General features: G+C 33.9%; 2 protein-coding genes across 2 annotated transcripts in view; both read left to right on the top strand.

Moving 5' to 3' along the window:
- LOC144547079 (uncharacterized) overlaps positions 1 to 12,292 on the top strand; it is a 44,883-nt gene that overhangs the window by 932 nt on the left and 31,659 nt on the right. The window lies entirely within an intron of this gene.
- Positions 5,258 to 6,797, top strand: LOC144547080 (3'-5' exonuclease-like). The gene is made up of 2 exons (XM_078295686.1): positions 5,258 to 5,726; positions 6,303 to 6,797. Exons 1-2 carry the CDS (start codon positions 5,356 to 5,358, stop codon positions 6,556 to 6,558), a joined length of 627 nt encoding a protein of 208 aa, XP_078151812.1. The 5' UTR covers positions 5,258 to 5,355; the 3' UTR covers positions 6,559 to 6,797.

Genomic DNA, 12,292 nt, shown 5'->3' on the forward strand with positions numbered 1-12,292 from the left:
ACCTAGTGGATCTCCGACACCTTGCGGCAGAGCACATGGTAAGGCCAGAGATGAGGCGTTGGGGGTTGAAAAATCTGGCAAGGGAGGTCATGGGGGGGGGGGGGGGGGGGGGGGGGGGGGGGGGGGGGGGGGCTGTCATAGTTCATTAATTAAAGAAAATTCAACTTTCGTCAATTTCATTAAATAAAATATATATTACCAGTCAACAATTAATCATTAAGTTTCGTCAAATATATTATTGGAAATTATTTAAAATGGAGTAGCCAGAAATTAATACACATGGGGTAATTAACTTTTTTTAAAGGTTATGGCGGGGTGACTCTTTATTTAAAAAAGTGAAATTTTACAAATATTTTTTTCTAAAAAAAGTCAAAGAAATTAAATTTATACCTTCTTATCATATTTCTTCATAAAATGTCCCTTTCCTTCTTCTCTCCCTCTCCCTCTCCCTCTAGATTAATTAATTATATTTGTCTTCGACTAATAATAAAATTAGTTGAGTCACAAATTAGTTCTATTTTGATTAATAATTAATGAACTTAAAAGTTTAATCATATTAGTTCTAATGTGATTAATGTACGCCATTACTGTACCTTGCTTGAAAATAATCAAATTAGTTATAATTTTTCTGTTCTAGTAAAATTTTATATACTTTTAAGTATTATTTAATTAATGATATTATATCATATAGAAAAATTATACAGAAAATCAAGGCAACACAGGATTGGAGCATGATTTCACATGTATAATTTTTTTCCGGAAAGAAGGTTAATTTGTATGCCAAAGGATGCATGTGGAGTGTAATTGAAATATAAAACCAACTGTGCATTTTAACTCTACTATTTTGTATAACGTTTCCGTCAGTATGCATGTGTGCACCCATTGTACTACAATAATGTTTGCGTATGTCATAGCTAACAAAATTTGTGCTGCAATATCTTTTTTTTTTTTGTTATATTGATTTCGCACATATTTTTAATCAACGGTTTCACAACATGATGAAACTTATAATGCAATATTTAAGGAAATGTGGCAGAGAAAAAAGTCCAATTTTTTTATTAATATCCAAAAAGAATAATTAATTTCAAAATGCCCCTATGTCTAAGAATTCGAAATCTATCCAAACCGAAATTTTTTTTTTTGCAGTTTCAGACTAACTTTCTGCAAATTTTATTCTTGGTTCTGGAACCTCTGAAACCTCTGAAACCGGAAATTAAATTCCTGGTTTCTAGAACCGGTAAAAATATTCGCAGTTGTCATGTAAAAGTTGAGATATCTCAGAGAATGCGCACCTAAAAACCTAGTAAATCATAAAATTTGCATGAAAATGATAGTTATTCAATAGAGGTGTCAAAAACCCATGACAACGTGTACTATATGAGAATATTTTTGAGTTAACGTGTTATTCTTTTTTCTTATTTCTTTTGAGGAAAGACAACGTGTTATATTCAATAGGGGTGTTAGAAACGAGAACAACTTGGGTCCGATGACTATTGGATCCAAAGTAGTTTCAATGGGTTCGCTTGCCATCGGATTTGCTTCAGGATTCGCACCCGCACTTTTGCGTATGCTTTAAAATTCGTGCGCACGAATGAACTGTATTATTAAAAAGAAAATTGGGAATTTAAACATGGTATTAAAAATCCTCCCATATATTTTTTTCAAATAACGAGAAGTAAAATAGCATTGCGAATAAATAGAATGAATAATGACAGCAAGAAGTACATAAGTACATAGCTCAGGCGGAAATGCAGCATTTTTTTTCCTGCGTCAAAATTGATTGCAAGACCACACCTACAAAATCTAGCTCCATCTCAATTCGAAATGCAAAAATACTTTACAGATACAGCTATATAAATACTCGATTTTTTTTAGAAAGTAAAAAGTTAATTATTCGGAAAAGATTTTTTTTCCGAAAGATTGATATAACCAGCACTGTATTATTCATGCAGTTTTATGCATCTAATTTTCGAAATGATTTTTTTTTTATTTCTAAAAAAATGCCTATAGTATCTCGTAACCTTGAAGGTCACGTACTTCTTAAAGGAAAGTTCATTTCGTATTTGTCGTATAAACTTGTAATTGAAATTTTCTTGAACAAGTTTTAAAATTAAATGTCAGCGGACTTTGAATAAAATCAAAATTCGAATCTAATTGAGTATGTCGAACAGAAAGTAGATATGAATTGTAGATTTTGCACGATTATCAATATTGTCATGGATATTTTAGCCGATTTCCCGCGATGCGACGGTTCCTCCTTTTTAAACAGTGATTAAATTATTTAAAGGAAAGATAATATTTTGCAATATTATACAATAAAATGATTTCAATATGCTACTTGACGACAGTCTTTAGATCCATGAAATTTACAAGGGTGTTGTGAACAATTTGCTCAAGACATTTGAGCTTTAAAGATTAAATAAAATATACTGCATGGTCCATATCTGAACATATAATCCTGAAACTTATTGAAATAGGTTCATCTTTAATATAACTTAAATTCATCAATATAATTGGTGGGTTTAACTTAAAAAATTAATAAACTATAAATTTTGAATTTGATATATTTCATACAAATAATCATTTTATTAAGTTAATTTTCTATGGTTTTTTTTAAATGTTTAAAAGGAATTAGCAGCGGAATTTCATTATGGTTCAAACCGTTTAAACGTTTTTAAAAAATAACTAGCATCGTACTCGTGCGTTGCAACGGAAACATATTATTTGATTATAAAATATTGTAAAATGAAGAAGATCAAGCGTTTCATTATTTCATTATTTGCGTGACCTTTTTGAAAATCAACCGTTCAAATACGTGCTGCACAAATCTCAAAGCAATAATAATAATGATACGATACAATACGGATACGGCTATATGGCAATTTTAAAAAATGAAGGATACGATACGGCTATTAATATATATATAGTAGTCTACGGTGAGTTCCGAAGTAAAACGCGTTTCTACTTCACGCTGTATTTTTATTTTGAAAGTCCAAATTACCGATCCGAACCGTTAGATATTTAATCCATATTGAAATGTGCTTGGAGACCAAATTTTACATTTTTTGGAATTTTTTTACTATTTATTAAGCATTTTTAAAAATTGCTGTTTTGCTGTGAACAGTAAAAAACAGTAAAATTTTCTGGACCATCAGATCAGCGACTTTCAAAATTGCTTAACAAATAGTAAAAAAATTCCAAAAAATGTAAAATTTGGTCTCCAAGCACATTTCAATATGAAGAACAAGATGAACGGTTCAGATCGACGTTTTAAACTTTAAAATCGCAAAATATGAGCGTGAAGTAAAATAGTCGCTTTACTTCGCAACTCACCGTAGCCTAGCTCTATATATATATATATATATAGAGAGAGAGAGAGAGAGAGAGAGAGTTAGGCTGGGGTGCTATGGATAGCATAGTGGCCTCCCGTGCTACGGCTCAATATTCAAGTTTTCAAAATCCAAACGGTCGATCCAAACCGTTCATCTTATTCTCCATATTAATATCTGCTTGGAGACCAAATTTTATAATTTTCTGAATTTTTTTACTATTTATTAAGCTGCTTTGAAAATCGCTAATCCAACGGTTTTACTGTTTTGTGCAGCCACCGTTGGATCAACAATTTTGTAAAATACTTAATAAATAGTAAAAAAATTCAGAAAAATGTAAAATTTGGTCTCCAAGCAGATATTAATATGGAGAATAAGATGAACGGTTTGGATCGACCGTTTGGATTTTGAAAACTCGAATATTGAGCCGTAGCATAGAGGCCACTATGCTATCCATAGCACCCCAGCCTAACTCTATATATATATATATATATAGAGGTAGGCTAATATACAATCGATTGTTCCTGAGGTCTCGTACAACCAAGTCATTTTCCGATTTTTAAAGTCCAAATTATCGATCCAAACCGTTTATCTTGTTCTCCATATTAATATGTGCTTGGAGACCAAATTTTACATTTTTTTGAATTTTTTTACTATTTATTAAGTCACTTTGAAAATCCCTGATCCAACGGTAGCTTCTGGTTTTACTGTTTTGTTAAGCCACCGTTGGATCAGCGGTTTTCAAAGTGGCTTAATAAATAGTAAAAAAATTCAGAAAAATGTAAAATTTGGTCTCCAAACACATATTAATATGGAGAACAAGATGAACGGTTTGGATCGATCATTTGGACTTTAAAAATCATAAAATGACTTGGTTGTACGGGATCTCAGGAACAATCGATTGTATATTAGCCTACCTCTATATATATATATATATATATATATATATATTTATTATTTTATATATGATATTATATAATTATAATTTAAATCAAATTTGTAGAGAAAAATAGTTAAATACTATATTTATTTACAAGATAACACATGTGAACTCTAGTGTAATGGTAAGAATTTTGGCACCAACAGAACCCAACTGGGTTCGAATCCCACCTTCAGCAGAAAAAAAGGGTGCGCGGTGCACAGGCTCGGTCCGCAGACGCCGTGCGTTGTTCAGAGGCGCAGTCCACTGGCGCTGGGATCATATGCGGCGCGACCAGTACATGCTTAAGTGTTGAAGCGCATAATTTGAAAAAAATTTCTATGTGCGATCTGGAAATTCAACGGCTGAGCATTCTCCAAAAAAAAAATCAGTAAATCAGAACTCTTGCAGGATCTAGACATTAAGCTCTTTAATAAGGAGGAGAAATTAACGAAGTGTGTCATTAGAGATTTTAACATTAAAAATTAAATAAAACTTTTAAATGACTTAATGGCAAGCCCAATTATATTCCCTAAAATTTGGTATGGAAATTTTCTGACGCCAAAAAACTTCAGATTGAAGGGCGCGACAAAAGATATGATTCTTTTGGAAGCATCTCTCTTCCATTTCTATCCTGGTTTTTCTTGGAAGTTTGTCTTATCTGCTTAAGGAAAAAAACATCTAAACATATCCCATTTAGAAGATTTCGCAATAATGGACCTTCATATGTTCAATACACCTGGCGTGCTTTCACAAAAGCATTTAAACATTTTTTTTTTTTTTGCAGCATCATTTAAACATTTTAACAAAAAAAAAAAAAAAGAGTCCTCAACGCGGTACCGGATTGTATAAAATGAAATCTGACTTGTCTGATCTATCTTGGCACGAATCTGAAAGCAGACTCCTTATATTCCGAAGTGATTTTGTCTCAGCTGAAATATTCTATGCGGTCCGGTAACGGAGATTATTGTCCACTTCTTTTTTTCCAAGAATACAGTCCTAAATACTCCTCTCCTTCAGTCCCAAAGTCACTAACTTTTCGCTTCCCCTTCTCTGCATTTTCTCCATTTCTGAGGAAGATTTAGATCAAGAAAAAGGGAAAGACTGATGGGAATCTTCTACGACTACACCGATTCAACTTACATCGTCACTGCCATCGACGAAGCGATCAAGACCACCGTTACGGACACCGGCGACGTGGTTTCTTACTGGATTGACGACATTCTCCGCATCCACCGCCGTCGCCTTAATCGCCTAATCGTCGGGCTCGACATCGAGTGGTGTCCTCACGGTTTACATGGCACCTATGGAGAGAATCCAGTCGCCTTGCTCCAACTCTGTGTAGGCCGCCGCTGTCTGGTCTTTCAACTCATCCACTGCGACTACATCCCTGACGAGTTGAATGATTTTCTCTTGGATGAGCGGTTTCTATTTGTCGGGGTGGGGATTGGAGATGATTTGAAGAAGCTTAAGCGCTGGTAATTTTCTATCTAATTAATTTACATAAGAAAGATTTAAGTAGTGTTTCGAAACTTGTGTGGACTTTTTTAATTTTGACGCATAGAACTTCACCATACCGTTGAAGTATTTTCTTGTATCGATCCTAAACCTTTTAATGGAGTTGCGTTTATAGATCTGTTATTGTTTAGCATCCTTTGACTTTTAGAAAAAATATGTAGCCTCCTTATAATCCCTGTTTATTCATCCTTCTTATTTCTTAAGGAATTTTTATTATTAGAAATCTGATTGTTGTTGTGCAATTTTTTTTTCTTTTTTTTGAGAGGAAGTAGGCAGATTGCTCTTATTATACATAGTTATATTTGTTACACTTTGATATTGACTTGATGCAATTACTTTTGAAGGATGTGATCTTTGTCCACACGCATAAAAATGCTTAATTTCTCTTTCTAACTCAAAAATCTTTTGAACTAATTAATACTAATAATTGCATGTACATCAGTTATATCTTCAAATTTAGGTTCTATTTGGCAAAACTTTGAGTTATATTAATTGTATCGTAATGATTTTTCATACTTTTAACCGTGGTTAAACAGGTATGGTCTGGGGGTGATGAATTCCTATGATTTACGGGATTTTGCAGCATGGTACCTGGGCCGGCATGAGATGAAGCAGTGGGGGTTGCAGAGTCTGGTAAGGGAGGTTATGGGGGTGCACATGGAGAAACCAAGGTGGGTCAGGATCAGCAACTGGGCAAGACGTGTGCTGTTCAAGGAGCAAATTGAATATGCTGCTGTCGATGCGTTTGTGTCGTTCGAAGTTTTCCGGCGGCTGTATGATAGATATTTCTGACAAGGATGCATGGAATCAATGGACCAACCAAATGGTACTGGTGTGATGGTTGTATAGTGAGGGTTTCAAATGCTAGATTTGGTTTTTGCCTATTGAACTTGTGTTTTCTGAAATCGAAAAGCTGGGTATTGAGTATGGACGTTTCTTTCAAAAGCAAAATAAGAGTGAGTCTATGGTACTATGCATATTACGGGTTGGTCCGTAATACGGCTCAATATTCGACTTTTCAAAATCTTAACGGTCGATCCGAACCGTTCATCTTGTTCTCCATATTAATATGTGTCTGGAGATTAAATTTTACATTTTTTGAAATTTTTTTTACTATTTTTTTAGATATTTAGAAAATCACTTGATCTTGAAAATTCTGGACTATTCAAAAACAGTGATTTTCAATAAATCTAAAAAAATAGTAAAAAAATTTAAAAAAATGTAAAATTTGGTCAACAAACACATATTAATATGGAGAACAAGATGAAAGGTTCGGATCGATCGTTAGGATTTTGAAAAGTCGAATATTGAGCCATATTACATGCCAAATCGTAATATGCATAGTACCATAGACTCACTCGCAAAATAATGTTTGAAAAAAGATGTGTTCGATCTATTGTTATTACCATCCCAGTCTTGCTTGATGTTCTATCTACTCTTTATCGGGATTTAGCAGCACTATTTTTGGTATTTAGCATTTATCAATAAGATAAATTAATTTGATTTAAAACAAAGCACAAGGATATGCAAATTAAAGAACTACTATCATACTATGTTCTGTGTAAGATTGGAATTTGGACGCCTATAATTAAAATCTTCTCAGATTGATCATATATTCAGTATTGTTTGTTTGTTTTTGTGGCTGATGATGCAGTTGTGCTACGAGATATATTATATAGTAGTTATGTACTATGATCTGTCATGCTAAGATCATTGATGTATTGTAATTGTATGTATTTAATGGATGGATAGATTCTAGTAATAGAAACGGTGACTGATTTTTTTTTTAAATAGAATTACTTTGAAATAATTTAATGGAACAAGCACAGACTGTTGGGATTTTCAAAAACTAGCCTCCACCGATCCTAAGGATCAGTGGAGCAAAAAAAACACATCGTACACCGATCCTACGGATCGGTGCAGCCTATTTTTCATCTGCCACAACACACTGCACGAAAGGTCACACCAAATACCCCTCCACCAATCCACAGGATCGGTGTAGCTTCAAAATAGCCCTCCACCGATCCTGTGGATTGGTGTAGGTTTTTTTTTTTTTTTTTTTTGATTTGATAAACTCATTTTTTATAAAATAGTTAAAGTGGTATAAAATGTCATTTCGGATCTGCTGTTCGTCTAAGATTTCAGATATGACCGTTCATAGTAAAGCAAACGGTACATCAAGATCATATCTAATTTTCTTTTCTGATGAAATCAAGTAATGCATGGGGAACGTTGCATATATTCATCATATCAATTTATAATTGACTTGCAGATTTTTTGGTGCAGCACCAAAGTTTTTATTTTGATCTAACTGATCAAGTAATGCATGGGGAACGTTGCATATATTCATAATACAAAACATCAATAGGGATCGGTGGTCTAATATAGATTTTCTGTAACGTTCTGTGGCAAGAGAATGGTGGGGTGATAAATGGGCTGCATCGATCCTAGGGATCGGTGTAAGATGTATTTTTTTTGCTCCACCGATCCTAGGGATCGGTGGAGGCTAGTTTTCAAAAATTCCAACAGTCTGTGCTTGTTCTATTAAATTATTTCAAAGTAATTCTATTTAAAAAAAAATCACGGTGACTTTGGAGCTGCTGTTTTCCAAAGATCATGAGCTACCTTTTTTTTAACAAAGAGAAACTTACAATATTTTTAGATAACAACTTTAGTTACTGTGAAAATAGCCCTTACATTATAAAAATTGCAAGTATTAGACTGGTCTTTTCTGGTAAATAAGGTAGAAATTAGACTGTAACAATGGCAAGGAAGTTTGCTATCCATAGGAGGTCGTTTAACCTTAATAAACTTTGTCCTTACAGCTGTACCTTTATATGCACTCTCAGTCTATAAGATTTCTCTTACGATAATCAAACAAATAGATAAGATTAGAAGACGTTTTTTATGGCAAGGTAATTCTAAAAAGAAAAAATATATTCTCATAGACTGGTACACCTCAAATTTAGCTAAACAGGTTGGTGGTTTAGGAATTCTCGATCTAAGAGAAATGAACATTTTCCTTCTACTCAAATGGTGGTAGAAATTGAAAAAATTTTAATACAATGGACTTTGGAAAACCCTTCTAATACATAAATATGTGACAAATCATCATCCATTAAATTCTGCTTTTTGAAATGCCATGTTGAAAGTTAATCATATAGGGGAAATGAGGGTATCTTATGAACCAGGGGTAAATTTGCAAATTAGGTTCTGGGTTGACCAATGGTATCAAAACTGCACACTAGCTACTAGGTACTACACTTTGTTTACTCAATGTACAAACCCAAACATACTCTTAATTGATGTGATACACTCTCAAGGGCGATTAATGAAATTTAAAACTTCATTAGTAGGAATAGATCTTCAGGAATGGACATAATCACTCCACCTAATCAGCTCTACTTCATTCACTTACTCACACGACAAAATTGAGTGTAAATGGGAAGCCTCAGGGAAGTTTTCAACTCATTCGATTTATAAAATTATTAACTTTGGTGGATATCAACCAAAACATTCAATGATATGGTGGAACTTGCTGGTATCACTAAAAAGTAGAGTATTTATGTGGTTAGTTTCGCATAATACCATATTAACCAAATACAATTTAGCCATTAAAGGGTGAGTTGGAGATCCCAAATGTTAGTTTTGTTTGCACCATGAATCGATTGACCATCTCTTTATCACTTGTACATTAGCTCAACAAATTTAGTTTTGGTTAGGAAAAAATCAATTTCTAATGCAATCGTGGACAACTTAGGATAGTATACTTACATTTCCATATTATCTTGATGTCATAGATAAAACAAGATTTTTAATTATCCTTAGTGTAGTTAGTTGGAGTTTGTGGAAATATAAAAATAAGGTTTGTTTCAATGCTTGTGCTATTAAAAGTGTTAGAAATCTGATTTTACTAATTAAATTTCTTTGTTCTTATTGGGTAGGAAACATGAGCAAGAAAGTCAAGAATGCTATTGGAGAGTGGCTACCGATCATAGAAGATGCAATTCCCTTGAACCAGTACATGCCGATGGAGCTAGTGCCTTTCCACTTGGGTGTAGGGGTCTATGGACAGTAAGGAGCTACTGCTACCGATGTGTGACCTTAGCACAAAATAAAGAAGCGTCACCAATTTTGTCATATAGTTATACTTAGCCTTAGCCCAATACTTTGTAGCTTAGTTTTAGCAAATTTAGTCTACTTTTGGTGCCTTGCTAGTAGCAAGATTTGGCGGTTATATTGCATTTTACTAAATTTTTTGTTTGTAAGGAGGGTTAATGAACTCCATTCTACTGGCTAGATAAGAACTAATCTTTGTAATTATTATATTTCAGAAATGAAATTGGCATTTTTGCCTTTAAAAAAAAGTTATTGTGAAAATAAATGCCTTCAATGTTAAACCTAATTACATGAATAGGGAGTAAGTACTAATTACATGAATAGGAAGTACACGTTGTAATGAATACATACGGATCTCATCAAATTTACATTAGTATTTTGGTCTCCATATTTTTCAACAATATCTCCTTAGATACCTAGTAATCGGAAAAGAGATCTGACATGTGAGTTCGATTATATTTTCAGATATATGAATAGATACATGATCAAGTTTTAATCGCGCTTCTAGTTTTTTGGTTAAAACATAACACCAAAAATATGCTCGATTTACGAAAATTTTAAAACTATAACATGTATATCATTTATACATGAATTCACATCCCCTCACTTTACCTAAAGAAACTAAGATAAGGAAAAAATGAATTTGAGGATAACCATTCTTTTGTATTTCTTTCTCTGAATCATTTCATTTACAATGAACTCATTATGTAGAGACTTGATTACAACACTTAGCTCCTCTAATTCTTGTTACAACAAGTATAATAGACTAACTACTTTGACTAACATAATATGTCTTATGTTGTCACACCCCAAATTCACGGGTCTGACAGCCTGCCGCGTGTATCTATTAAGCGTCACATATACACGCGAGGCAGTTGATATTTTATATGCATTACCAATATCCTCATTTGCTGCGTCCGTGTAATGAACCTGAAAATAATCGGGGAGAGGGGGTGAGAATAAATTCTCAGTGCGAAATTTGCCACAGTTTAGATTATTGGACTTGCAATCAAACTTTATATTCAAAAATGAAACCCAAACAATAACAATGCAAACAAATATATAGATAATCATAAATAACAGAATGCCAATGCTCGACAACAATTAATCAACCTGAAACACAGTTCACGGAATTTCCAATATGAATTTCAAAACACAACATGTATTTGGCTTAACTCGATTCATTAGGGCTTGTAGCAACTACAGATGTTCTTTCGAGCTGGACCGTTATCAAACCCACATCTGTAGGGTTACAGACGCCTACAGATGGCCAACCAAGCTGGACCCTTTATCTGACACCCATCTGTAGTTGTTTGGCTTAACCATTTCCTAAGGTCTGGTTAAAAGTCACCTATACAGGTCAACTTGACACAAATGCAAACACACGGAATCAAAGTCAGCCATACCGCTCAACTTTGCAATTTCATTAAAAAAGAATCACAATCAGCTATCAGCCTCGCACAATTCACTAAACAGGTCAACGGATAGGTCACCGTCACCTTATCCAGCCACCTTAACAGGTCGGTCTGGCAAATCCATAACAGGTCAAACGCATAAGTCAGCAGCGTCACCCTATCCAGCCACCTAAACAGGTCGGTCTGGAAAATTCTAACAGGTCAAACGCATAAGTCAGCAGCGTCACCCTATCCAGCCACCTAAACAGGTCGGCCTGACAAATTCATAAACACAGGTCAACGGATAGGTCACCGTTACCTTATCCAGCCACCTAAACAGGTCGGCCTGGCAGATTCATTCACAACAAGCACAATTAATAGAACTAAACAAATAATAACCATACCAACATGCCAATCAACCTTAACTAAAACAATTCAATCATTCTCATTTATGCAAGAATCAATATGCAGTTTGAATTCCAAAATATGCAACAATTAATCATTCAACATGACAAACGAATAAACAGTTTAATTCCTTAAAATAAAGTATCAAACAAGTCCAAGAATCCCGCACCTTATTATGACGAGCGTACCGCTTAATCTAAGGATCGGGCGTCTCGAATTACCTCGCGATATCTTGCTCGACTGAGCCTACACCTATATCATACGTATACTTGGTTTAATTCGGTTACATTATCAAAACTTAAATTCCAAAAGCCGTCTTTTAATTCGTCAATTCTTTTATACCTTTCGGCTCATTTATAATCATTTCAATTCAAGTCCATTATAACTATTTTCACTTTCAAGGCCCATGTATAAAATTCTCATGCATGTCATACATTTTAATTTAGTCCAATGCATACATAAACAAAGGCCCCCAATTCATTTAATCAATTCATCCACAAGCCAACAATAACGGCCACGGCCTAATTTATCACATATACAAATTTGGTCTTAAATTACACAATTTCACAAGGTCAATCATTTTACAATTCTAATCTCGATTTATGACA

Source organism: Carex rostrata, chromosome 30 (assembly GCF_964058835.1).
Source record: "Carex rostrata chromosome 30, lpCarRost1.2, whole genome shotgun sequence".
NCBI classification, from domain to species: domain Eukaryota; kingdom Viridiplantae; phylum Streptophyta; class Magnoliopsida; order Poales; family Cyperaceae; genus Carex; species Carex rostrata.